This window comes from Nycticebus coucang, chromosome 1 (genome assembly GCF_027406575.1).
Source record: "Nycticebus coucang isolate mNycCou1 chromosome 1, mNycCou1.pri, whole genome shotgun sequence".
NCBI classification, from domain to species: domain Eukaryota; kingdom Metazoa; phylum Chordata; class Mammalia; order Primates; family Lorisidae; genus Nycticebus; species Nycticebus coucang.
The window spans coordinates 6,269,229-6,293,857 of NC_069780.1; the positions used below are offsets into that span (position 1 = coordinate 6,269,229).

The 24,629-nt window shown below is 41.5% G+C and overlaps 1 protein-coding gene across 3 annotated transcripts in view; it reads right to left on the reverse strand.

The window, feature by feature from the left end:
- Positions 1-21,049, reverse strand: part of SDAD1 (SDA1 domain containing 1) — a 38,479-nt gene extending 17,430 nt beyond the window's left edge. Inside the window, exons 1-20 of one of the 3 annotated variants that reach the window (XM_053586533.1) lie at positions 20,843-21,017; positions 19,495-19,599; positions 18,899-18,997; positions 18,237-18,347; positions 16,536-16,607; positions 16,352-16,452; positions 14,732-14,789; positions 14,147-14,221; positions 12,031-12,132; positions 11,254-11,323; positions 9,966-10,069; positions 7,258-7,315; positions 6,119-6,177; positions 5,491-5,567; positions 4,292-4,389; positions 4,024-4,100; positions 2,970-3,096; positions 1,569-1,666; positions 1,221-1,411; positions 1,032-1,116 (exon numbers count right to left, since the gene is read on the reverse strand). In XM_053586533.1, the coding sequence (XP_053442508.1) occupies positions 1,032-1,116; positions 1,221-1,411; positions 1,569-1,666; positions 2,970-3,096; positions 4,024-4,100; positions 4,292-4,389; positions 5,491-5,567; positions 6,119-6,177; positions 7,258-7,315; positions 9,966-10,069; positions 11,254-11,323; positions 12,031-12,132; positions 14,147-14,221; positions 14,732-14,789; positions 16,352-16,452; positions 16,536-16,607; positions 18,237-18,347; positions 18,899-18,997; positions 19,495-19,599; positions 20,843-20,932 (1,857 nt within the window). In that variant the 5' untranslated portion in view covers positions 20,933-21,017. Of the gene's footprint in view, positions 1-1,031; positions 1,117-1,220; positions 1,412-1,568; positions 1,667-2,969; positions 3,097-4,023; positions 4,101-4,291; positions 4,390-5,490; positions 5,568-6,118; positions 6,178-7,257; positions 7,316-9,965; positions 10,070-11,253; positions 11,324-12,030; positions 12,133-14,146; positions 14,222-14,731; positions 14,790-16,351; positions 16,453-16,535; positions 16,608-18,236; positions 18,348-18,898; positions 19,073-19,494; positions 19,600-20,842 lie in introns of all 3 variants that reach the window. The other 2 variants (XM_053586450.1, XM_053586604.1) reach the window with 2 other exon arrangements.
- Positions 21,050-24,629: the final 3,580 nt, after the last annotated feature.

Consider the following 24,629-nt stretch of genomic DNA (forward strand, 5'->3'; position numbering starts at 1 on the left):
CATCTCCTCTGTGCCACATGTCAAGGACACAAGATAGAACACGATCCTTGGGGGCGGCGCCTGTGGCTCAGTCGGTAAGGTGCCGGCCCCATATACGGAGGGTGGCGGGTTCAAACCCGGCCCTGGCCGAACTGCAACCAAAAAATAGCCGGGCGTTGTGGCGGGCGCCTGTAGTCCCAGCTGCTCGGGAGGCTGAGGCAAGAGAATCGCTTAAGCCCAGGAGTTGGAGGTTGCTGTGAGCTGTGTGAGGCCACAGCACTCTACTGAGGGCCATAAAGTGAGACCCTGTCTCTACAAAAAAAAAAAAACACGATCCTTGTTCCCTGGGACTCTGCCCAAGGACTAAGAGTGGGCCAGGAGTATAATAATGGAGCAAGGGAAGCTCAGTGGAAGAAAGGTCACAATTCAGCCTGCCAAGGTCAGAGGAGTTTCCCAGAAAGGAAGCCAAATAAGCTGTTGTTTTTGCAGGCTGAGGCATCCATGGTTAGGGAAAGGGCAGGCAAAGCACTTCAGGAAGTAAGGACACTGTGCCCACAGGTGTGGAGGAGAAAGGACATGGGTCTGTTGTACAGAACAGGATTCAGTACAAATGGAAGGCAGAGGCTGAGGTGGGGCTGTAAGGCAGGGTGTCTAAAAACAGGGCACAGAGAGTGAAGCCGGACATGGAGATAGGACAGCTGTGAGTCGCCACAGCCCCAGCCAGAGACAGATGCCTCGGGCCCTTCACTGTGCAGTATAAACCCTCCCCTGCGTGTCTCTGGGCTCCGAGGGCGGTACCAAGCCTCCCCATACCACAAGCACGTGACGCTGCCTCTCCCCGCTCTGCTCCCTTGTTGCGTGGCTATATCCTACGTAAAGGTGTTCAAACTCACCTAACTGCACACCTGCAGCTGCGCACCTCACTCCACGTTAATTGCGCCTTTATTTAAAACACTAATAATAGTGCCATCCTATGGTTGTATGTGCTCTGGATGACATTTCATTGCACCGGCTTTCTGTTTAAAGAACCAGGAACACTACACCTCACTCACCATTGCAGTTGCCAATCTTGTCTCCTTATCAGACTTTGGCTTTTTATGAAGGTGTTCAATGTCCCGAAGAGAAAGTAATTCGCCCCTGGGGTGAGGGAAAAATACAATAAAATAAAAAGGGAACTCGTTTCCCTAAGGCCCTCATCACCACATGAGCAGACGGGAGACCCGGTGGAGGTGCCATTTTACCTGGTCTCCTCAGCACTGTCTATTTCAATATATTTCCTCTTTTGGGATTTCCCGGGGGCAGCATCAAGCTCTTTCCTCATCTGGGCCAGGCGGATTTTCTGGAAGTCTTCCTGAGTTAAAACTCGACTTGTGCTGACGGCTGCAGCTTTGGCTCTCCGCTCCTCCACCGGCATGCTGTCCAGCTTCCTGGACTTGAAGGCACAAACAAGGACTTCAACAGCTGTAGCTCAAGGGCAAGCTTAGCCACTCAGGTGTTACTGATAGTTTCCCAACAAGGCCAAGCACAAACTGCATCTTAACAAACACCAGAGTGACAAACTTGTAAGAGGAAATAATTTCAAGACTTACAATTTCTTGCTGTTCTTCATCAGAAGAGTGGTGCACATCAACCCATTCCCCATCGGCCTCCTCCTGGTCCTCACTGAGACTGGCACTTTCCCAACCGTCTGCGTGAAGCACACACTGTTACTTCTGCCACTCTGTTAACACTGAGCACTTACACAAGCTGAGACAATGAACTGTAACTTACTCTACTGACCAAGAACTGAGCAGTATTTATTAATAAGCTGTAACAATTAAGTTTATTTAAGGAATGGGGAATATGCACTAAGGTACTGCTGTGATTCAAACCCTTACAATCACTCTCCCTCACTCTTGTGACTACACAAAAGAGGAACAGCCTCTCCAGGCCCAAGTTACATGCTCTGAGCCACCCTGCTAGAAGACAGCCGACACTGAAACCAGGAGAGTCACGTCTGATGCTAGGGCCATACTCTTTCCACTAAGCTAACGGTGTCCACCAAAAATGACTTGCACGTTCATCTCGGCCACACAGTAAGCACCTGACTCGTCTAAGCATGCCTATCTACGGGTGAAAAACTAGCACGGTCATTCAGAGAACTGAGCTAGCAGATTCTGGATGTGAAAGAACCCTGTAGATACCTCGAGAAGAGGTTAGTGGGCTTCTCAATGGGGCCACAACAGCAAGCTTTCCACGTCAGACACCTGTCATCGTTCAGTGGCTTCTATTACTTGTATGACACTGCCCCAGCTCTGTGGTCTGCCATGCACATAACCACGGATAATTAAGGATCCACCTCTACCTCTGGCCTCCCATCTGGCTATGTCCCTCCCTTGTATTCTATACTCTAATAATTTCCCAAATCTTTCAGGACACTGCTCACACTTTGCCTGGAAGCTGTCCACTATTCTAGCATCCCTGACTCGCTGGTCACCAGCTTGCTAAAGCCTTTTTTGGTCTCCTTCTGAGCTGAACCTGACTGCTGTCCTGCCTGTATGCCCCACTCTGGTCATACATTCCGTTGACACTTCTATTCCTCAGCTCTTTATGAAAGGCCTTCCAGAGCAGGAATAGTATTATTCATCTTTGCACTGACTGTGGCTGGGTCACAGCTAATGCCAAGAAAGCTTTGCTGAAATAATGAATGGGTAAAGAGGAAGAAGACTTGAGAAAGATATTATCTTTCTCAAGTGCCAAGCAGCATGTCTCTGAATTAGGGGCAGCCACCCTGAAGGACTTAAGAAGGCATTTCCTGTCTGGGAATGTAAGCTCCCTAAGAGCAGTAACCGTGCACCAGGGATGCCCAGCGTTGGTAACAGTGCTCAGCATGCAGCCATCGCTCAGTAAGCATCTGCTGAATCAATGTCCGAACAGCATAAAAATTTAAAGGTCAACAAAGATACAGCAGGAGTGATTTTGCCCTGAATCATGGTGAAATAAATATGAACCTTCATCATTTTCAGCGTTCTCTTCTTTCTCAACTTCCAGAACTTCTGCTCCTGGAATGTAATCTTTAGCATCTAATTCTCCATATTCTTGTACTCTTGCTTCTATGGAGGCCTCTGTAGGCTTGCCCTAAAGGAGAAGAAATTGCTTATAAAGAAGTGCTTGGATTGCAAAACCTTAATCATGAAAGGTGCCTTCCAGGGTTACAAATTCAGAAGGGAGCACCTTAAGCACAGCAGTAATCAAGTGACAAACAAAAACAGTCTGCTTATGTTTCAAATCAAAGTAAATTCATCAGCCAGAAACCTGCCCATTATTTTCTTCTGATCTAAATCAAGAAATCTGTAATTATTAGAGAATAAATGCTCCCATTTTTCTTTTTCTTTTTTCTTGAGACAGAGTCTCACTCTGTAGCCTGGGCTAGAGTGCAGCAGCATCATCGAAGGTCACCACAACCTCAAACTCCAGAACTCAAGCAATCCTCTTGTCTCAGACCTCAAGTAACTGAGACTACAGGCATGCATCACCAGGCCTGGCTAATTTTTGCATTTTTCATAGAGACAGGGTCTTGCTCTTGCTTAGGCTGGTCTTGAGCTCCTGACCTCAACCAATCTTCCCACCCCAGCCTCTTAAGTCGTAGGATTACAAGTGTGAGCCACTGTGTCCAGCCTGCTCCAGTTTTTTAAGTCTTGAAAATAAAATCTCTCTATTGCATACAAGCATCCCTCCTCCCTCCAGACCTGAGGGAAGTAGTACCTGGCTGGGGAATATCCTGTCTACAGTACTAGCCTCAGGTGCTTAGTGATCTCTGAGAATCTGTTCATGATGTCAAAAACTTTCAGTTGAAGTAGTCTGTTAGGCCTTTAAGAGTATGTGCCACTACATTCAGGGCCAAGACATTCAATGACTTGAACTCTAAGCATCTAATTCTTAAGAATACAAGCATGTACTTCATTGTACTCACCACAGAAGCATCACAAATACTAAAACTCAAGTTGTAGGAAATTACTCTCACCTGACCTTTAGACCTTTAGATTACAAGCGTGTCTGACCTACCCGGAATTTCTTCTGCAGCATCTGAGGATTTAGCGATCTGAAGAGCTGAATCAAAGTTCTGGCAGACATCATTACATCTGTAAAATAGTGTTTTTAATCAGAAATTCTAGTGCAAGAGTATAGTGAGGTAAAAATGAGTCATGCTGCACTCTTTGTTCTACAGCAGTGGTTCTCAACCTTCCTAAGCCACGATGTATTTTCATTGTTACAAAGGGGTTGCGACCCACAGGTTGAGAACCGCAGGTCTACAGGGTGACACGTGACTTACTCTTATCTTTGTGTGTTTTATACTGAGCCAGGTCTTGAAGAAGCTCCTCAGTCATGGCTAGAGGACATCGAGCTGTTATCTCTTTTATAGCATTGATCCTAGAAAGAGAAAAATAAATTTTAAAAAACCCAAAGAGGCTATTTTATGGTGTTCATCTTAAGAAGTTTTTCTAAAAAAAAAAAAAAAAATCAAATCACAAGGAATATTTTGGGTTTTATTTGGCTTAGGTCTCGGTTGGTAGAGAGTGTAAGGGGGGGCTGGCTTTTGAGGGTTTCTACTCCAGACAGTCACTGCCATGTCCTTTACCAGTGAACATGGAGCAGTGTCTGGGACATTGAATCACGTCAGCAATGACTTGCCAACTCTAGGGAGAGAAGGGACTGAAGTAAGAAAGGCTAAAGGTCTTTAGGGCTGTTAGACCAACAATATTTTCCAAGGGAGGTGAAAAGCAACTGTTCAGCATTTCATTTACTTATCAGGACAGATCAGACAATCTTTAAACCCACACTTACACTTACTGTTGTGAATTAATCAAATAGCCACTGACCTACCCTAGAATAAGAGAGTGATTCAATAATACATCATTTGTTCCAGGGAGCTATGGTTTGAATGTCCCCTGCAAAAAACTCATGCTAAAACTCAACTGCCATTGTAAGAGGATTAAGAGGCAGGTCTGTTAGGCGATTAGGCCTAATGTTATCATGGGAGCAGGCTCGTTATTGTGAGTTGTTACAAAACAAATTTGACCCTGTCTTGTTCTCACACTCTCTCTCCCTTCTGCCAACGACACAGCATAGAAGCCCTCACCAGTTGCCCTTGAACTTCCCAGCCTCCGTAACTGTGAGTCAAATACATTTATTTTCTTTATAAATTCCCCAGTCTGTGCTATTGTATTATACCAAGACAAATGGGTTAGACATGAGTTCAGAGTGGGAGATAAGAGAAAAACACTTAGCTTGCTAGTTAGGAAGAGTGAAACCAGCAGAAAACCAAAATGCAGATTAGAGGAACAAGTATCTTTTCTCTGGTTCCCTCCTCAAAATTCTGACCAATAAAAAAAATTACCAAGTCTCCTAAGATTAAAGAATATTTTAAATTGCTTTTCTAGTGTGGTATTGCCAGCTGAAATGTTTTACCTTGGTAATGTAGCAAACCTAATCCGTCAAAGACATTTCTGCCTCTGACCATGCGGTACGTACCCTACAGTCATGACTTCCCCAGAGTTCTTGTCGGTAACAAAATTGTTGGCCACAGTCATGAGTAGTGAATGAATGATCTGAATTAGGAACGAAAGAAGAAATGAGTGCTGGAAAAATGCCTGCCCCTACTCAGACACTTGAGATGAAAAGGCAATAGATTATTCACAGGGAGAAACAACCCTCCAACTTTGGGAGTTGGAGGAATCAAGAGTGAAAACACTCCACTTAAGAGTTCTGTGTTCTTGGCCGTCCTCAGGTTAAATTTTTCTCTGTTAATATCATTTAAAAATATAGAGGAAATCACTGCTTTGACACAAGATAATTCAGTGGTGTTTTAATCAGAGAAAGCTTTGAAAAATAATCACTATAAATGTACTAATATTCTTGACTTCCCCTAGTCATAAAATTTGGCTATTAAACAAAATCAGCATTCTCGACAATTTGTCCAGGAGAAACCTTACTTTTTGTGAGCTGTACAGCTAAAGTTCTGGGTCTAGCTCCTTAGACTTTGTGTCACTTCTACTCACTTAAAAAGAAAAGTAAGCCCTGTGGGGAAAGTGCCTCTGATATACTTAATGCTAACACTGCTATCCGTGCAGGACACCCAGCAGGGGGTAAGAGTTCTCACCTCTGGGGGTACCAGGTGATGAGATGCTTGTGCTGCAAACAGGAGAATCTTTGTTACTTCTGAAAATGCAAGAAATCAGAAAGGTTGTGGTGAGTTAACTGTCCTGCCTCTCGGGACTGCAGCAAGCACGACAGGCTGTTCTAGCCTTACTGCCCTAGCGGCCACGTCGCCTGGCACACCCAACGCCCAAAAGTCTGCTGCCTCCAACCCCACCTACTCCAGGTCCTGCTCAACTGCTGCCTTATCAGTAGGTCCCACAATCTAAACCAGAACCCACCCAACACTCCCTGTTATTCTTACCACTTCCTTTTTCTGCAAAACACTTCCCTTTACCTGGACACATACATACAGAACTGTCTCTAGCTCCCTCTCTCTATAAGCTCTCTGAGGGGAAGGGTTTTGCTTTATGTCCACTGTTGAATTCTTAGTATCTAATGCAGCGCCCAGCATAAGAATCATTAAATAAATACTAGTTGAATAAACAAATGAATAAACACAAATGCACATATACACACACGCACTCTCCCTCCACAGGAGCAGCATAGTGTAAGGAACAGGTCTTTGGCAAAAGCAAAAAGTGAAGTGAATCCTGATTTGCCATTTATTTGCTGAGGGATTTCTTTCTTTCTGTATCTCGCAAGACTGACGTACTGATGAGGTGACACGATGTGTGTAAAGCACTCGGCACAGTGCTTGCTCATGTTACATCTTCAGTACATGTTGGTTTCCTTTCTACTTTGTTCAAGTTCAAAGGCAGTAACAACCATCTTTTCTGACCTGCTTTTATATTGCTTTTAATTGAGATCAACGAGAAGAAAAAGATAAAATCCTTCCATCTATTACGAAGGTATAGTAAAAGATCAAATTTCTCTTTTTAGAATTTTCCAGAAGTATGTATGATTTTACAAAAAGATTTGCTTTGAGAAACCAACTTTTTGTTGTTATTGGAGGTTTTTTGTTTGTTTTTTAAAAAACAATGATTTCTTAAAGCTTGGCCATGGCAGACCCTAGAAAGAAACCAGAAGGGCTTCTCTCCCACACTGCTCCTCACTCTGCTTTTAATGATTCCAGAACAAAGGACTTGAATGTTTATCCTATTGCCAAAGCCAACAAAGGAACAGGGCAATTGGGTGGCTTACCTCTTTGGTGGGGCTGCAGAAATCTTTGCACAAAGGGATAGAAGTTGAAAAGGAAAAGCTGCGGAGAGAACACAGACTTTAATATTGATACAACCAGCACTGTGAAGTTTCACTGCTCCACAATGCAATTTTATCACTGAGATCAACTAATTGAGAATCATTTTTCACTTTTTTTCTCAGTAAGTAATTATGTCCCAGGATGACTCAAAACATTTAGATTGCTACATGATCATTCATTAGAAAGAGTGAAAATAGTAAAAAGCCAAAATGCTGATTAGAAGGACAAGTATCTTTTCTCTGGTTCCCTCCTCAAAATTTGACCAATAAAAAAAATTACCAAGCCTCCTAAGATTGAAGAATATTTTAAACTACTTTTCTAGAGGGGACATTGCCAGCTGAAATGTTTCATCTTGGTAATTTAGAGCAAACCTAGTCCGTTGCATCTCTGCCTCCAACCATGCTGTATGTGGCCTACTGTCATGAGTTCCAAGGAAAGGACGGACGTGAATTCCAAGAAAAGGAACTCTCTCTTAAATGAGGCTGTGCTGCTCTCCTTACTACGTGAAGGAGGAAGGAAGTGTACACAGAATTAGGGGAAGGAGAGATAAACAAAGTGTAACATTCTTCTACTTTAAAAATTGGTGTGGCTGCAGAACTGATGTTTTAGTGTTCTGAGGGAGAGGGGATTACAGGAAGGCAACAGCACTGACATCCGGTCTCCAACACGAGGGACAAATGAGTAATTCAATCTGCATAGCACCTCATACAAATGAACCACCAAAACACCCGCCCCTCGTTTTATCACTGCGTCCCAGTCCACCCACATAAAGGAATTACTCTGTGCTCTGGATTTTAAAAAGAAAACACACTCTGGAGTCTGCCTAGACAAAGGTGACCAGGCCTAGTTATCAAGGAAACGGATAATGTTTAACTTCAAGAACAGAAATTTTGGAAATGGACTGGTTTTTTTTTTTTAATTTTCATCACGTGGGAATAAATTAATTTTTTCTATTTTAGCTACAGAGCAAAAGTAGGATGGGCCATTGAGAAGTAATGGAAGACCTTGGTTCAATATAAAGTTGAATATCCAATTTTAATACTGTATATCCAATTTTAGTCAGTGTGAAACCTCATTATCATTCTCTCAAACTGTGCTTAAATCTCATAAATTACTCTTCCTTTCCTCCCAAGTTCGAACTCAGGTCTTAATGAAATTATCACACAAATACAACAAGAGCTGACCTATGATCCTACACTGGGACCACAGCTCACCGAGAAAAGGCAATGTAGCCCGCAAAATGTTAACAGGTTTTTCTTACAGAAACACAAGTACTTTCATTCGTGTGTGCTTTCATTTTTGACTTGATTACATGTCTAGATTGTTTGGTTGTTTTTTCAATAAACAAGCCTGTTTTACTTTTCTTATTTTATATATTTGTGTTTTAAAAATTGAGGTAGAGTCTCACTCTGTTGACCAGGCTGAGCACTTGGTGCAATCATAGCTCCCTGCAGCCTTGGACTCCTGGGCTCAAGTGATTCTCTTGCTTGAACCTGTAGAGTACTTGGCTACAGGCTCAAGTACAACAGTGTGTCACCATGCCCAGCTAATTTTTCTTACTTTTTGGAGAGATGGGGTCTTTCTATGTTTCCTAGACTAGCCCCAAACTCCTGGCTTCCCAAAGTGCTGGGATTAAAGGCATGAGCCACAATGCCCGGCCTCTTGTTTTTCTTTCTTATTTGAAAGAATTCTTAAAGAAAATAACAAATTCATCAGTACAAATGATGTTCACAGCAGCACATTACAAGATTAAAATGAGAGCTGGATGAGGTGGCTCACGCATGTAATCCTAGCACTCTGGGAGGCCAAGGTGGGAGAATTCCTTAAGCTCAGGAGTTTGAGACCAGCCTGAGCCAGAGTGAGACCTCATCTCTAAAAATAGCTGGGAGTGGTGACAGGCACCTGTAGTCCCAGCTACTTGGGAGACTGAGGCAAGAGAATGACTTGAGCTTAAGAGTCTGAGGTCATAGCTATGAGCTGTGATGCCACAGCACTCTACCCAAGGAGAAAGAAGGAGAATCCATCTCAAACAATAAATAAATAAATAAAAATAACTAAAAAACAAAAACAAAACAGGAGAGAAAAACATCAGTGGTCATTTCTTAATGGCCTAAATTCTGGGACATCTCTTTTTAAACAGTGGCATCTAGTTTAAGAGCACATGTGAAGTTCCCATATGTGTAAGAATACATGCCATCACGGAGCTCTCACAATCTAATTTAATCTAAAATAAATAACCAGAGAATTCAGCTTTCAAACATGACAGTTTCCTACTAGAAGGATCTGGAAGACAGGAAAGCCAGGAAGGACCAAGCACAGTCTGATGTAGCAACAGTCAATGAAAGCATGTGCCTTCTTTTGGCTCAGGAAAGCGTAGGTATAAAGCAAAGTCCATAGAAAGAAAGCAGAGAAGCCAAACACAAAATAGCCTCTCCAAAAACTGAATGTATCTACAAATTAATACACTTAATTGCAAGGAAAACAAAGTGATATAAACAGCTATTTTTGGAGAGATTTTATTCTTCTATGAACCGTACCGTCTAAACATTTGGGGGATAAAATTATGCCACTCTTCTGTTTAATGGTTTGCCTTTACCAAGATTAACTCTACTTCTAATATTCACCAAGAGAAGCACAATGTAACCCGAACCTCATGAATTCCTACTAATCTGGAGATGAGGTTCATGAGCATCATCTTCACTTCAAACCTCTCCTTAGAGCTCTCGAGCTGCTTTAGTAGTTTTTCTGCAAAATCTGGAAAGGAGAAGACCACAGAAATACACTATAAGGCCATGGCCTGTACAAAATTAACAGGTGTAGGAAAAGTAGTTAAATTAGAGAAAAGATTCACACACGGGTGAAGACACCTTTAATGGTGCCCGAAGTCTCAGCGCACCCCCAGATGTTCAGCACCAGCACCTACAGTACTTGACAGGCGCTCTGCCTCACAGTTCTCTGGGGCCTGCCTCTCAAAGGGTGGGCCACAGACTTGCAGCTGCTGGGAAGGCCTCAGAAATGCAGGATCTCAGGCCCCCCAGAATCTGCACTCATATGAAAGCTTAAAAAACACACATCTAGAGAGAGGTCATCACAGCTGCCTACCCCAGTGCACGGCACACTCGACAGTGCTGACACCCAGCCACAACACACCCTCGTACCCCTGTCTCTGGGGTAGCAATGTCAGTGCACAAATCCCCACGTGTCTCTAATGTATAGCTTAGTTTGAGAACTAGTGTTCTAGAACAGGACTTCTCAGACTTTTGGTTTCCACAGACTACTTACCAAAAAAAGTAAAACAACAAAAGATAGTCAATATTTTATTTGGTCAAGTACAATACACTAATATTGCGTTATGGAAGACATGAATCTCAGATAGACCTGTTCCATATTTTTCTTACTTTGCTGTAAACTTGGTATCATTGCTTTGGAATATAATTCTTGGCCGGGCACAGTGGCTCATGCCTCTAATCCTAGCACTCTGGGAGGCCAAGGCAGGTGGATTGCCTGAGTTCAGAAGTTCAAGACCAGCCTGAGCAAGACTGAGACCCTGTCTCCACCTAAAATAGAAAAACTAGCCTGGTGTGGTGGCAGGTGCCTATAGTCCCAGCTAGACTGCAGGTCTGTAGTCCCAGCTACAGTGGAGGCTGAGGCAGGAGGATCGCCTGAGCCCAGGAATTTGATGTTACTGGGAGCTATAACACTAGGGCATTCCACCCAGGGCAACACTTAGACTTTGTCTCAAAAAAAAAAAAAGTAAAAAAAAAAAAAAACAGTATAATTCTCTAAATTACAACCATCTAGTAATAATTAAGCACTTACTGATTGTCTATTAAGTGCCAGGGTTCTGATACACAGATGCCCTCACAACCCTGGAAACAGAAAACAAAACAGACACAAGTAAAGACAACAAAGAACGTGGGAAGTCAGAATTCTAATACCTTGGGGATCGTGAATCAAGTGAATGGCTGAAAAATTAAACACTTCTGGTCTTTTCTTCTTCTTTTGTTTCTGAAAGAGAGAGAGAAGAGAAACATTTCCAATCTGAGTTACACTGATCATGCCCTTAGAATTTAATGTGCTAATGTGCTACAGGCTTTTATGAAGTCCATCAGACTATTTAAAAAGAAAAAAATGTATCTGTTTCAAAAACTTTTCTTTCAACTGGAAAAACAAAAGTTGGCTTTTGCCTTTTAAGGTTAATACCAAGACTAAAGCTTGGGAATGTTACAGCTATCAACACCTGTGAAGACTCAGAGGAATTTGGAAAAGCAAACATTAAAAAACACACAAGGCCCAAATTAATGATTTTCAGAATAATCATTACAAAACATCAAACATGTCCAACAAAAACACCCTAATATAAGCCACTGTAATCAGAACAAGTGAAAAGTGAGTTTAATCAAATTGATTTATTCAAGTCATGCATTTTGCTAGAGCTGATTACACTTATCCATCTAAGAAACTAGTGCTTAAAAATTTATCATGCATTTCGAAGTCTTTGGGAAATACTACTCCTTGATTTTAAATTCTCCTTTTTTTTTTGCAGTTTTGGCTGGGGTAGGGCTCGAACTCACCACCCCGGTATATGGGGCCAGCACCCTACTCCTTGAGCCACAGGTGCTGCCCTGATTTTAAATTCTCAAAGAACTCTGGCTAAAAAACACATATCCTGCAGGCCAGTGACTCCCATCACATTTCCCAAATATGAGCCTCACCTTGAGGACTTTCATTGCCTTCTCCATCCTCTTCTTGTTCTTGGAACTCTTCTTCCCTGTAGCGTACTGCACCAGGAGGTCTCTTACCGTTGGTCCTTCATCCTGAAGAGAGACTACTTTGTAAATTATAAACAAGGAAAATCTGCACAGAAGCAAAGGAATGCTTTCTTCCACTTTTTGGTTCTTACACTCTTTGTACACAGCTATTAAAAATGAACACAAATTTTAAAATCAAGTACAGAATACGCCTACATACGTATGTGCACATATATGCACCAACAGGCACATGCAGAGATTTTCACTACATCATCAATACTTAAATATTTTGGGGGGATTCTCACTCTGTTGCCCAGGCTAAAGGACAGTGGGGACATCACAGCTCACCGCAACCTCAAACTTCTGGGCTCTAGCGACCTTCCTGACCAGTTCCGGAGTAGCTGGGACCACCAGCAGTGAGCCATTGTGCCTGCTTTTGATTTTTACTGACAGAATACGACTTTGTTCTTATTTGAAAAAAGACATCGAAAACAAATTTTTATCTAAAGGGGAACACTTATATAAACTATAACGCATTCATCTGAAGTATACAGAGGTTAAAAGAAAAAGGTAGATCTATATGTGCTAACAACAAAGATCTAAATGCAGAGGTCAATCTCACAGACACAGGGAAAGTAAATTAGAGGACAACACATATCTATAAGTTTTTAACAACCTACTATTATATGTGGGACTGTATGTGCACCTAATTGTATACAAATACACAAAAAAACAAAACAGTTACCTGTGAGGAAGGAGTGAGAAGTAGAAATAAGACAGGGTCAAGAAAATTTTTATCTGTAGTAGCTGGAAATTTTTATGTCAAAATTTCAGAATCAAAGTGGAGTCACTTATGTTAAAAAATACCCTGACAAGTAGAGTTTAGGAAGCCCATGAAGGGAGCACCTGATACAAAATGCCTGATAACAAAACGAACACCAAAGACTGCAAAATCCACAACCCCGCACGAATGCCTTTGCAAACTCACAGAGAAAATAGTTCTGCAAGGACATTGCCCAGCAGCTGCCTGTCCAGCCCTAGACTGGCACCACTCTTTGTTACTGACCCTTTCATTAGCTAACAATTACATTGAAACAATTATGTAATTATCTTCATTTTTCATTTAAAAACCTGCCTTAATTTATTTCCCCAAATACACACATCCCTCACTACGGCACGCGCATTCCCAATGCAAGGGATGCAATGGCTTATTCCTGATTAATATCACTTTCTGTTAGAGAGCCTCTGTTATTCAGGTTGACATTTATAGTAATAACGTATTGGTCATACATTGTGTAAAAATGTTATCATATAGTCCAGTATTCTACTTACCAAAACATTGAAATGGGGAAGGAAGATTTTTTTTAAAAGAATTTCTTCTTTTGAATACATCTAAGAAAATTTTATGACATCATAAATCTTGATTTTTCTTTATAAAGATACTTTGAGGCTGGGCACATTCGCTCATGCTTGATTCTAGGTGCTTTGGGAAGCCAAGGCAGAAGAATGGTTTGAGGCCAAGAGTTTGAGACCAGCTTGGGCAATATAGGGACACAGTATCTCTATAAAAAGTTCAAACCATTGGCCAGGTGTGGTAATATGTGTATGTAGCCTCAGCTACACAGGAGGTTAAGGCAGGGGGATCACTGGAGCCCAGGAGTTTGAGACTGTAGTGCGTTATAGTCACATCACTGCCCCCTGGCCCAGAAAGAGAATAAAATCCTGTCTCCAAAAAAATACACATGTATATATATCATACATATCACGATACTACTCCCCTTCCTCCCTCCACTCTAAACTTCTACAATGTTGACATTACCTCAAAAAATATGTTGGCAATTTTCATTCTAAATATAGTGAGCTATAGATACAGCTTTAGAGCTAACACTAAGGTTGAATGAATCTGTTGTATTAATTATTTAAATAATATTACTGATACAAGTACAAATTCTAAGTAGAATAAGATCTTAGCACGGCAGAGCTCAATAAAGCACACAGGTGACATAAATTTCTCATCTGAGCAGTCACGGATTCTTCAATGTGAAACGTAAAATTCCGAACCAGCTGTGATTAAACTAACCTCGGACTCCGAGTCACTGTCCTGTTTCTCATCTTCATCCTTCCCCAGAAAGAATGTCAAAGCAGCAACTAGGATCTAAAGACCAATCAGAAAAGTCAGTCACTTGTTTTATTCATTTAAAAAGATGTTTTTATGTTCCCTCTCATAAATAGGTCATTTTATTTTTCTTATTTATTTTTTTAGACAGAGTCTCATTTTGTTGCCCTCAGTGGAGTACCATGGCGTCACAATTCATGGCAACCTCAAACTCTTGGGCTTAAGTGATCCCCTTGCCTCAGCCCCCTAAGTAGCTGGGACTATAGGTTCCTGTCACAATGCCTAGCTATTTTTAAGAGACAGCTTCTTCAGGTTAGTCTTGAACTCCTGAGCTCAAGCAATCCACCTGCCTCAGCCTCCCAGAGTGCTAGCATTACAGGCATGGGGACGCAATGCAGTCTAGGAATGAAGTCTAGGCATGCAGTCTAGGAACAGAGAAAACATCACTGAACATAAACTGCACATCCTCACACACCCATCTCCTGCACCTGCCATCTGCAGAAGCAGCCCACCCACAGACAGTCTGCACCCAGCTCTATAGGCACTCACCTTAGTGACCTTAGAGAAGCATGCAGTTGTGATAACATTCACGGTTTTGGCATCATTCCTGGGGGAAGACAATGAGTGCCTTGAAGTAAATTTCATTCTACTGTATTTCATAGCATAGACACTGGCACAAAATAATGTAGTAAATCTCTCTGACATATTAGAATTCCCAACTGTAATATTTTAAGAAGTTGGCTCAGCACCTGTAGCTCAAGCAGCAAGGGCGCCAGCCACATACACAGGAGCTGGCAGGTTCAGGTTCAAATCCAGCCCAGGCCCACCAAACAACAATGACAACTGCAACCAAAAAAAAAAAAAAAAAAATGGCTGGGGCATTGTGGCAGGCACCTGTGATCCCAGCTATTTGGGAGGCTGAGGCAAGAGAATCGCTTAAGCCCAAGAGTATGAGGCTGCTGTGAGCTGCGACGCCATGGCACTTTACCCAGGGTGACAGTTTGAGACTGTCTCAAAAAAAAAAAAGAAAAAAGAAGTCATGCATTGCTAAATTTGTCAATCACAGCTAGAACATTCAATTAAATTCTGGTCTATGACAGAAAATTTGCAGCCATTAAGATGAGAGTATTTAAAGACTTTTTTTTTTTTTTTTTTGTAGAGACAAGAGTGTCACTGTACCGCCCTCAGGTAGAGTGCCATGGCGTCACACGGCTCACAGCAACCTCCAACTCCTGGGCCTACGCGATTCTCCTGCCTCAGTCTCCCAAGAAGCTGGGACCACAGGCGCCCGCCACAATGCCCGGCTATTTTTTTGTTGCAGTTTGGCCAGGGCTGGGCTCGAACCCGCCACCCTCGGCATATGGGGCTGGCGCCCTACTCACTGAGCCACAGGCGCCCCGCGCCACCAGGAATTTTTAATGGCACAAAACCTACTCAAGGTAAGTCATGGGGGGCGGAGGTGTGGGGAAGAGTTGGGGAAAGAACCTCAGAATAAAAAAAAACTATAATACAGAAAAATTCTAACCATATTTAAAAATGCACATTAGAGAAAAGACCAGGAGGAAATACCATAAAATACTAACACTGGGCCTCTGAGTAAGGGGACTTACACATAAGTTTTTAAAAAATCTAGTTTCTCCAAATTTTTGCTGCAATGAATATTACTTTTATAGTCAATAAGAAAAACAAAAGACATGAGTTGGGGCCACTGTACCAACAAACCAAAGTATATGAAGTGTTGTACTTTCCTTATATAGGATAAACTGACTTGAAAATTTTCAAAATGACAGAGTACAGAGCACAGAGTTGGAGTCAAAACTGGATTTGAAATTCAGCTCTGCATCTTATTAGCTAAACTCTTACAACTCTATGAACTTCTATTTCATCACCTATAAAATGGGGTAATTCCAGACAAGCTGCATCTGTTCTCAAGCTGTCCTGCAGGGTAAACGAGGGAGTGTAAAGTGCTTGACTTGAGTAGATGCTCAAGAAATGACAGCCAATGTTATCAGTTATTGGATTGCCTCAACTTTCACTTGCAACTTAATCTATGACAGAAGTATATTACCGAGTCAAGATTTTAAAAAAATGTATATATGCTCTGTGTTAATTACAAATGAAAAAAAGAGTCTACTTGTCAAGAGACTTCTTAACACACGCATCCATTACCAGATGTTCCTCCTATAGAGCTCAACCATCACATCCAAAGACATCTTGGCAGCAGTTGCATTGCTGTCTCTTAACATGGTATACATGAAATTCTGCAACACCTGAAGAAAAGGAGAAAGAAACTGAATACACATACAGTACAGCGGTACGACGACACAGACACGGAAAATGAAAGGGCACTTACTGTATTCACTTTATTGTTCTTGTGTTTTGCATTTATGTTCTTGATATCAGTCACAATATGTGTATATAGAGTCTGAGGAAAAGAAATAAAAATATATACATATTAAGCCTACCCAACATTTCTAACCTTGCTAATTTGAAGACAAGTATAAATGTGTAAGATGACTTTTTTTTAACCTTTCTTTTTTTTCTGGTTAATGTGAGGGTAAAAACAACTAGGTTACAATGTTCACATGTGTTATGTAGCGTCCCTCTTGCAGTTGTGTCCCACACCCAAAAGGTCTGTCCATTAAGTGGGAGCACACCTATCACTCTCTCTCCTCCCCAAGATGACTTAATTTTATTTACTTTTCATTCTATCCCAAACGACCAAAAACAAACAAAAATGCAGCTAAAAAGCAAAGTGGCCCTCAAAAGGTTAAACATGGAGTTACCATATGACCCAATAATTCCACTAGGTATGTACCCAAGAGAAATGAGAACATATTTCCACATCAAAGTTCATTCAAACGCTCATAGCAGTACTATTCGTAATAGCAAAAAAGTGGAAATCACCCAAACAAAATACTACAAACAACAATATATTATTTGATAAGAAAAAGGAATAAAGTATGGATATATGCTACGATGTGAGTCAATCTTGAAAATATTATGCGCAGTGTAAGATTCTAGTCACTAAAGTCCTCATGCTGCATGACTCCACTTACAGAAAATATCCAGAACAGGCAAATCTATGGAGACGAAAAGTAGGCGGGTGGTGCCAGTGCTGGGAGAGATGGGCAGAAAAGGATTGACTGCCAGTCGGAGAGGAGTCGCTCTGGGGGGTGACAAAGGTTCCAGAACCTCCTCTGCTAATGGCTGCACAGCTCTGTGAGTGTACTAGAAGCCACCGCATTGTACATTTTAAGTGGATGAACTGTATGTGAATTTTATCCCAATAAAGTTTTTTTTTTAAAGGAAAGTTGTTTCATTTACTGAGCACCTAACTGCATACACAATATTAATAATACTAGAAATACAAATACCACTGATATCCAAAATATGCTCCCATGGACCACTTTTAATCCACAAATTAAACCAAGGAGTACAATAGCTAAAATCAAATCGTGGCAGTTGATGAATGTAAATTTAAGTTTTTCTTTTTAAAAATTCTCTCATAAATCTTCAGCTTCTGTTCTTATGTGAACAAATATAAAGTCATGAGAAAACGTTCATAACAACAAAAAAAAAGGTTAGTTTTATTGGGAGGTGAGCTGGTTATATCTATGAGTACCAATGTCCTGACTTAGCTAATCAGTTTAGTGCACTAATAAAAAATTTGGGTTCTGGAGCCAGGTGGCCTGGATTTATACTCCAGACCTGTCACTCAGAAGCAGTGTGACCCAAGGTAAGTTATTCTATCTGTGCCCTGGCCTTTTCATCTATAGAGTAATAATAAGAAAAAAATAATCCCTATCTCATAGGGCTTTGCGAGTAAACAAGTAAATACACAGAAGCTCTGAGAATGGTGTATGCACTCAGTAAATACTAGCTGTTAATACCACATTGCATGTGCATAATGACTGGTTATTTTCCTGTTAAAAGCATTCTTAACTGTAACAAATAGTATAAAGCACCAAGAAGCCAAAGGACTTCAAACTCTACAAGTTCACAGCATTTCAAGGAAGAATGAGATGTAGGAAAAAAGGTTTTTGCTCTTTACCTTTCGCAGAAGCTTATCATGGCAACGAAGAAGTTCAAAGAAGAGCTCTAGTAAACTTGATGGATTGATGAGATTCTTATTTCTCAGCAAGATCAAAGCTTTGCAAAATGTCTCAGGAAGGAAAAGAAAACATACTATAAGATAATTGTAAAGTTAAAAATATGAGAAAATGGAGCATATGTATCCCCAACAGCTTAATGTCTTTTAATAACTAGTCACTACTGCAGAATTCAGGACAGACGGTCTCTGCCCTCGTGGCTATTTAATGGATAAGTTTATTAAGTTAAGCATTATAAAAACTACTAGTTGTAATTAGGATTCTTCACCCATAAGATTTGAATGACTAGCAGGAATCATCTATTGCACAGGTTAAAGAGCATCCTGCAGGATTTGTATGCTGGAAGAAAAGAAAGATGAGAGTGTAGCAGAAAAGGCTATAAAATCAGAAACACAGGAATAGATAATGTTGGGGCTCACAGGCCATGATAGTGAGTTTTATTCCTAAGCATAAATAAGAAGCCATAGAAGGATATTAAGGAAGGGTGACATATCCTGATTTACATTTTTAAAAAATAATTAGCTGAAAGGTTGTTCTCATTTAAACACACCTTACATGCACACATGAACACAGCACAATTTATTATTCCAAATACTGGTCCTACCATTCGAAGATCTGGATCCAGGACAGTGTGATTATAGGAGAGAAGATCTTTCAGCTCTTGAGGAAATTTACTTAGATATTCTGGGTAGCAGTGACCAATCTGTAACAAAGCAAAGGCTCTTCTGAAGTTTCTCTCATTCTCTCCTATAATTCAGATGCACAGATTTAGGATGTTCTGCAAAGGAGAGTAAAAGGCTATGTTTCATAGAAGTAGATGTTCCAGATCACCTCTTTTTCTCCTGCATGGCAATTTCTCCAACCTTCACCTTATTTCCTCTAGTCTTAGTAAAATATTTTTGACTTAGAATCTGCTTTTATAATGATTTTAAGAAAAAATCAGCTGTTTTCTTTTTTAAAAAATAAAGTCTAGCTCTGAAAAGAAAACATTTGATAGTTTTGTTCTAGTTGGTTCTGCAAAAAGATCTAGCAAAATCCTCTAACTCATCAGAGGGAGAAAATAAGAGTTTGCAAAAACAGAAAGTTAAAAAAGTTTTTAATTAAGTTTCTGCTCCAGAGTAGAATGAATATTAGTGAAAAAATATTCTACAAACTGTATATAACACTGGACTTCATTTTATTAAGAAATTTTCTTTTTACCTGTGCCATAAACATCACCAACTCTGCTAGTTCTTTGCTGGGCTTATTTGGTTGGAATTTGAAAATCTCCACATTGGATTTGTAGTGATTATACTGCTGTAGAAACTGTAGAAAAATAAAATTTAACTTTGTCAGTCTATTTAAACTTTCTCAGTACACAATGAAAAACTACTCATACAAATTTTTGACAGTGGGATGGAGAAAAACATATGGTGAAAGTACATAAAAACGCTCCTTTTTCCTTATCTGCATTGGTCAAAATGAGGTTTAAAATAATCTAAGCACATCACAGTTGTGGTATAAAAAACAGGAAAGCAGGAGTCAGCACCACAGATTATGGCCCTGTGTACCATTTCCTACCTACCCAATCTCTATTTCATCAGCTATGTACACAGAGCACTCAACTCAGAAAAGCAGCTCTCCAGTCAAAATTCCCTTTTTTTAAATATCAATTAAGATTTTGTGCTAGAGTTCTGCAACCAAGAGCAATAGACACACACAAATTATAGCTTTCACTTACTCTGCACTTGCTATGTGCCGCTCATTATATACACATTATCTCATTTTACTTACGTTGAGTTCTAATAATAGTCCAACAATTTAATGTCAGAATTCACCATGCCTCAGTTCCATGCCCTATAGCTACCCTCCATTCAAAGCCCATGTCTCTAAATTGTGTAAGACGGATACACAAACACACACACACACACACACCCTATGAATATTTTAGTATCAGCCTTAACCTGGCACAGTGACATCTCGGTTTAGATGTCTAACATATGTCTTCCACTTAGCATGCTCAAAAAAATCAACTCTTGATTTCCCCAACAAAACTGCTAGACTTCCAACTTTTTCCAAAAGCAGGATTTCAGAGGGAGACCTAAAGACCCTACATGCTTCAAAGACCTTCCCTCTCTTGGCTCCACACCTCCCTTGAACAGGAATAAGGAGAGGGCCCCAGAACTCTTGCTGCTCGGAACAAAATCCTTACCCCACTTCCTTCCCGAACCTCCGCCCCTGTGGCCCAGCTACCACTATTCATCTGCCTCGAGATGATCAGGACCCATTTCATTATGCTCTTTTTGTGTATCAGTCACCACAAAAGCCCAAGGCTCCCGGGCCATCCCTTAGGCCCCCTCTGATCCTCACGCCTGTAGGGTTCTGAAGCTCTCTGGTCTTTGTACCCAGCCCAGTCCTCTCTCCTGACACGCTGCTACATTGTTTTCTTCCCCTCCTCTGCTGGCTGCGTCCACAGACGTCCTCCCAGCTCGTCTACGCCCCTTCCAGGGCCCTCCTCGCGCAGGGTCTTAACCACCCGGCCCGGGCCTCAGCGGCCGCCGCGCCGCACCTCCTCGATGTAGGCCGGTGGGTCCCGCTTGATCAGATTCTGCAACTGCGGCAGGTTGTTGGGCAGCTTGTTGTTGTTTCTGCTGGACATGTTGGCTGCAGACTGGCTTCGGGGCGAGGAGTTCTATGAAAACGCACGCTGCCGGCAGCCGCCAGCCAGTCTCAACTACCGCATGGAATCCTGCTTCCGGGTGCGACCGGAAATAGCACATGGGACGCTGACAGGAGGCGCCATATTGGCACCTAAAATCACCTACGGGAGCCTCGGAGTGTCAAACTTACTCTTATCGCTCAAATGCTCTGTAGGTGTTTAAACAAGACTCCGCCTGGTCTCCGCCTCTGTTGCTACGACTTGCCTAACCTTTCTGAAACGATCTGAAACGTAATTTTTTTCATGTCAGTAACTTATCATCCAGACATTCCTGTGAAGCAGAAAATGAAGATTAATATTATTTTTAATCCCACAGCCTGAAGTTATAATAGAAATTAAAAAAAAAGAAATATGAAAGCACTATTCCCTTTTACGCGGGGCGTTAGCAGCTTTCTGTAAGTTCCAGGTGTCCTCAAACTGCGGCCCGCGGGCCACATGAAGCGGTGTGAATTGTATTTGTTCCCGTTTTGTTTTTTACTTCAAAATAAGAGATGGTGCAGTGTGCATCGGAATTTGTTCATAGTTTTTTTTAACTATCGTCCGCCCTCCAATGGTCTGAGGGACAGTGAATTGGCCCCCTGTTTAAAAAGTTTGATAATTTGGGCGGCGCCTGTGGCTCAGTGAGTAGGGCGCCGGCCCCATATGCCGAGGGTGGCGGGTTCAAACCCAGCCCCGGCCAAACTGCAACAAAAAAATAGCCGGGCGTTGTGGCGGGCACCTGTAGTCCCAGCTGCTCGGGAGGCTGAGGCAAGAGAATCACGTAAGCCCAGGAGTTAGAGGTTGCTGTGAGCCGTGTGACGCCACGGCACTCTACCTGAGGGCGGTATGTGAGACTCTGTCTCTACAAAAAAAAAAAAAAAAAAAGTTTGATAATTTTGTAATCACATTTGAGCACAAGCAAATTTATTTATTCCCAAAAGTACACAAGCCTGTAATTTAAACCTTTGTTTTGGCCGGGCGCGCCCATAATCCCAGCGGCTTGCAGAGGCTGGAGCAGCGGGATGGGCGCTCTGCTCAGGGCATGGGGTGGGACCCTGTCCCAACAACAATAAATAATAAATAAATAAATAAAGATTTATGGCTGCCCAGCCATTGTTTTTGATTAAGATCCTGGTAAGCTGAAGAGAACGTATTTCTACAATCTGAAGGTGTACAATAAATACATAAAGGTTGAATGGATGAATCAATAAAGGCTGAAAGAGTGAATGAGGTAGGGGGTTAATACAAATACGCACTACTGGGGCAGCGCCTGTGGCTCAAAGGGGTGGGGCGCCGGCCCCATAGGCTATATGCTGGAGGTGGCGGGTTCAAAACCAGCCCCAGCCAAAAAAAAATACACACTACTGGTCAAACACCCTATCCCAGGCACTATTCCAAGTGCTTCACGTGTATTAACGTATTTAATCCTCATAACAGCCCCTAAAATAGGTACCATTTACCTCCATTTTACAAGGGAGGAAACAAGCTCAGGAAAACTGACCACCTAAATTCGTAGCTGGTAAAGAAGCCCAGGATTTCAATCCAAGCAGTCTTGATTGTAACTACATGAGGCAAAAAGTAGCCTGACAGCTGGTAGCTGGTCCGGCTTAACAGTTGGCAGTGGTGTTCTGCTTAATCAGAGCAATTTTACAGCACACCAACCTCAGTAGAGGTCATCTGTGACCATGACAGAGTGATCCATAAACACGATAATTTTGTAATCACATTTGAGCACAAGCAGAAGAACGCTGCTAACCACAATTACTTACTCAGCTGCATTTGGAGAATGAGCGTTTTATTTATTGATTATTGAAGCAAGTACTTACGAAGTTATTAAAAAATAAATGTAAGTAATAAATCTCTGTTTAAAAATTCATAGATCTAATTTTAAAATTTATTGGTTAGGTTTGTTGAGAGAGGGAGAAACAATTTCAAAACAAAATATATTGAAATTATTTAATAACCATAAGCTTATGTACTCTGAATAGTTATCTTAGATCACCAAAATGTACTTTGGGAATAAAACATCCTACCTGTGTCCCAAGCTTTTATTCAGCACAATCTATACACTAGGCACTGGGCTAGGTATGAGGTATACAACAAAAAAGCGTTGGCATTTACCCTCAAGAAACTCACAGATGGATAAGGAAGACTGATAGATAAACACATTTCAAACAAATGAAAATGTCTTTTTTTTTTTTTTTTTTTTTTGAGATACAATCTTCACTTTGTTTACCTGGGTAGAGTGCGGCAGTGTTATAGCTCACAGCAACTTCAAACTCAAGAGATCCTCCTGCCTTGGCCTCCCAAGTAACTTGGACTACAGGAGCCCACCACAACTCCTGGCTATTTTTCTTCGAAACAAGGTCTCACTCTTGCTCAGGCTGGTCTCAAACTCCTGAGCTTAGGCAATCCACCCACCTCAGCCTCCCAGAGTGCTAGAATTACAGGAGTGAACCACTGTGCTTGGCTGTAAATGGCCTTTAATTCAAAATAATCAATATGCTAACATGAATATATTTTAGACTAGTGTATTCTGAACTACTCAACATCAAAAAAGATCAGATCATAAAAACTCCATATTTATTCTTGGATTGGATTAGTTTTTCTCTTTTTTCGAATTCCCAAATGATTTTTTCTTTTTTTGCAGCGAGACAGTCTCATTGTGTTGCCCAGGCTAGAGTGCCATTGTGTCAGCCTAACTTACTGCAACCTCAAACTCCTGGACTCAAGTGATCTTCCAGCTTTGGTCTCCAGAGCAGCTGGGAGTATAGGTACCTGCCACAATGACTCTAGTAGACACAGGGTGGGACAGGGGTGTCTGGCTCTTGCTCAGGCTGGTCTCAAACCCTGAGCTCAAGGAATTCTCCCACCTTGGCCTCCCAGACTGATGGGATCACAGGTGTGAGCCCCGGCACCTGGCTTAATTCCCATATGAGTTTTAACCTAAATTGAATTGTTCTAGCGCAGTGGTTCTCAGCCTTCCTAATGCCTCCTAAGGCCGTGACCCTTTAATACAGTTCCTCATGTTGTGGTGACCCCCAACCATAAAATTATTTTCGTTGCTACTTCATAACTGTAATTTTGCTACTGTTATGAATCATAATGTAAATATCTGATATACAGGATGTATTTTCATTGTTACAAAGGGGTCGTGACTCCCAGGTTGAGAACTGCTGTTGTAGAGAAAGAAAATCTCCTTTGTACTTTAGAAAAAAAGATCCTATTGTAATTATTAAAATGGATCATAATATCTGGATTCATGTGGTTTCAAAATTTTTATTCCAGGGGCCTAGGTAAGAGGGCTATTTAAAATTTCAATTTGTTTAGGAAGGACCCTTTTTTATTTAAACTATGTTTATTTGGGATGCCTTTGGGGACATAGGGTATGATAGTCCAGATGGCAATTTGAGCGTAGCCAATATGTCTCTAATATAAACAGTGTGAAGGGAAAGGCAAAAGGGTACACCTCCCAGGTGAATTAGCCCTCGAAAAGTTCCAAACAACACAATACTCCTGCATATATCTCATTATCAGAACACGGTGAGGTGGCCAATCCTACAAGGGAGGTAGAATAAGAAATTATTTGGGCTGGACACAGTGAAGCCTTTGAATAGGGAAGGAGAGGTGATGCTCATTTTGAGGAATAAAGAAAAGT